Genomic DNA, 2358 nt, shown 5'->3' with positions numbered 1-2358 from the left:
GAGCCTGCCAAGAGCCGCGCAGGGGGCATCACACCCCGGGAGGGAGGGACACACTCCCACAGGGACACGAACTGCTTCGTGTGCCTACCCTGCCCCGGTGTACCGCTCTGCAGGCGCTGAGAGCCTGTGCAGGCGCCAGGGGCTCAGGCTGTGCCAGCAGCTCGCGGATGGCTGCGTTTGGGCAGGATCCCAGCGGCAGCCTCAGCCCCAGGAACAGGTCACCGAGCCCTTGGCAAGAGCTGGATGGCTAGCAGCTCTGCCCCGGGGTGCGTGCCGGGAAGAACCTCCTTTTCCTCCCGGCTGTGCTCCCACAGCCAGTTGAGAAACAATAACTCTCTTTGCTCTTTCATAATCAACCCAAGAAACAGGGAAAATCCCAAATTTCAGCGCTAGTGTTAACAGTTCCTGTAACCCCCGTTTGGAGCACTTCCCCTTTGCTCCAGGGGTTTGCTCACCTCGGAGTGATGAAACCATCCCCTTGCCCAAGCTAACCCCGGAGCCGCGGTGGGGGCGAGGGAGCACGGGCTATAAATTGGCAGCTCCGGCACCACTCCCCATCCTACTGGTGAACCGGAGGAGCTGAGGCAAAATGAAGACTGTGGGACTGTCCCTGGGGCTGGCCCTGCTCTGCTTGCTGCGTGTGGAGGCTGAGGACTTCGAGGCTGTGGGACTGGACAAGGTGATCCATAGCATTCTAGGAAGGGGAGATGGGAGTGTGGCCTCTGGTCAGCGAGAGGGGCTGTAGAGCTGTTTTGGTACTGGGGACACTGTCGGCTTTGCTGTCACACCCAGGTGAGGGCAGTCACCCAGCTCCAGCATTGGTGTCCCAGAGGGGATTTCAGTGCCTGGTGGGGACATGGGTGTCCCATAGGCTGAGAGTGTCCTGGCTTGGTCCACGAGGAAGGGATTGCTCCTCTGAACTCACAGTCTTCCCTCATTGCCAGATTGCAGGGAGATGGCACATCACTGCTATGGCCTCCAACTCCGAGAGTTACCTCCGAAACAAGGACCAGCTGAAGATGGCCATGGCCAACATTGAGGTCCTGGAGGAAGGTGACCTGAAGGTGTCCTTTGCAATTCCCACGTAAGTCCCAAGTGCTTTCCTCCACAGGCTTCACTGACCAATCTTCTCCCTGGACCTTCACTGGTGGGTCTCCACCTGAGTGCACCCAGCAAAGACCTGGGCAGGGGTTGAACAGGACCACCAGGGGCTCAGCACAGCTGTGGGCACCCCTTCTTCAGAGGAGACTCAGGGCAGCACCAGCCACCACTAGTGCCACCAGAGAGAGTAGGACACTCCACTGCTCCCAGCAGGGATGCAGCAGGGTGATAAGGGACCCTATGATTAAAACTTCCCCAGCAGGACCAGCCTCATCCCAGAAGCTCAGAGCATGGGCAAAGGCATGGGGTGATCCCCAGGTGTCAGCTCTGTCCTTTGCCAGTCCAAGCACCCATTGCTCCAAGGGTGGTATCTGCCCCCTCCTGCCCTGGCTGCACCACTCCATCCCTGAACAGAGAGTCCCACATTTCAGGTGGGAAGGAGGGGAGCAGGGGAGGGGAAAGGGTCACTTCACCCCAGCTGGACATCCTTCACTGTTTTGCAGGCCAGGGAGATGTATGAAGTTTGAGTCGATCTACAAGCCAACAGGCAACCCGGGTGAATACCACAGCTCTGGTGAGTGGGGGGACCCGGACCCCAGGGCCAGGGGGAGGCACAGCCCACCGTTCCTGCCTGAAGCAGCTGGTTGTCCCTGGGGATGTGGCTCTCAGGACTGCCTGCCCCTCCTGGGTGGGATATCCCTCTGTGTGCAGGTGCTAGCTGCACCCCAGCGCTGGTCTATGTCAGGGCTGGGGATGCAGCAGTGTGACAGTCCCTCCCTCTGCAATAAACAGACCAAGCTGAAACTCTGGGGAAAAGCAGGTTCATTCTGCAAAGGGGCTGTGGATGGATGTTCCCAGGAGATGAAACAAGAGTGGTTTACCACCACCCCCAGCCCAAGTGCCACTCTGACACTGGCCAGCATGCAGTGACCATTCCCAGCCCTTCCTGCCCTCACCTCCCATCCCTCTGCTCTGCTGCAGTCTGTGGGCTCCCCCAGGCTTTCAGAGGAGCCTTAGCAAGAGGGAAAACCAGGATGGGGAGACACCGAGGAAAGACAGGCTGGGGGTGGGGGGGTGGGGGCTTCAGGCTCCTACAGCCCCTCTGCTGCTTGGGGAGTCCCAGGAAGAGGGAATTAATTTTTCTCCACATCCTTTTGCAGACAGAGGCAATAAGACGGCACAGCTTGTGGATACTGACGGCAAGACCTATGCAATTATCTTTGCCACCAAAGAGAAGGATGGGAAGACCTTGCACAT

General features: G+C 58.8%; 1 protein-coding gene across 1 annotated transcript in view; it reads left to right on the top strand.

Moving 5' to 3' along the window:
- Positions 1-589: 589 nt before the first annotated feature.
- The window catches only part of LCNL1 (lipocalin-like 1), a 2675-nt gene continuing 906 nt past the window's right edge, over positions 590-2358 (top strand). The window contains exons 1-4 of the mRNA XM_009082341.1: positions 590-679; positions 945-1084; positions 1605-1675; positions 2262-2358. Of these exons, the coding sequence (XP_009080589.1) occupies positions 590-679; positions 945-1084; positions 1605-1675; positions 2262-2358 (398 nt within the window). The remainder of the gene's footprint in view (positions 680-944; positions 1085-1604; positions 1676-2261) is intronic.

Source organism: Acanthisitta chloris, unplaced genomic scaffold (genome assembly GCF_000695815.1).
Source record: "Acanthisitta chloris isolate BGI_N310 unplaced genomic scaffold, ASM69581v1 scaffold2119, whole genome shotgun sequence".
NCBI classification, from domain to species: Eukaryota; Metazoa; Chordata; class Aves; order Passeriformes; family Acanthisittidae; genus Acanthisitta; species Acanthisitta chloris.
This window is presented reverse-complemented; position numbering and strand designations above follow the sequence as displayed.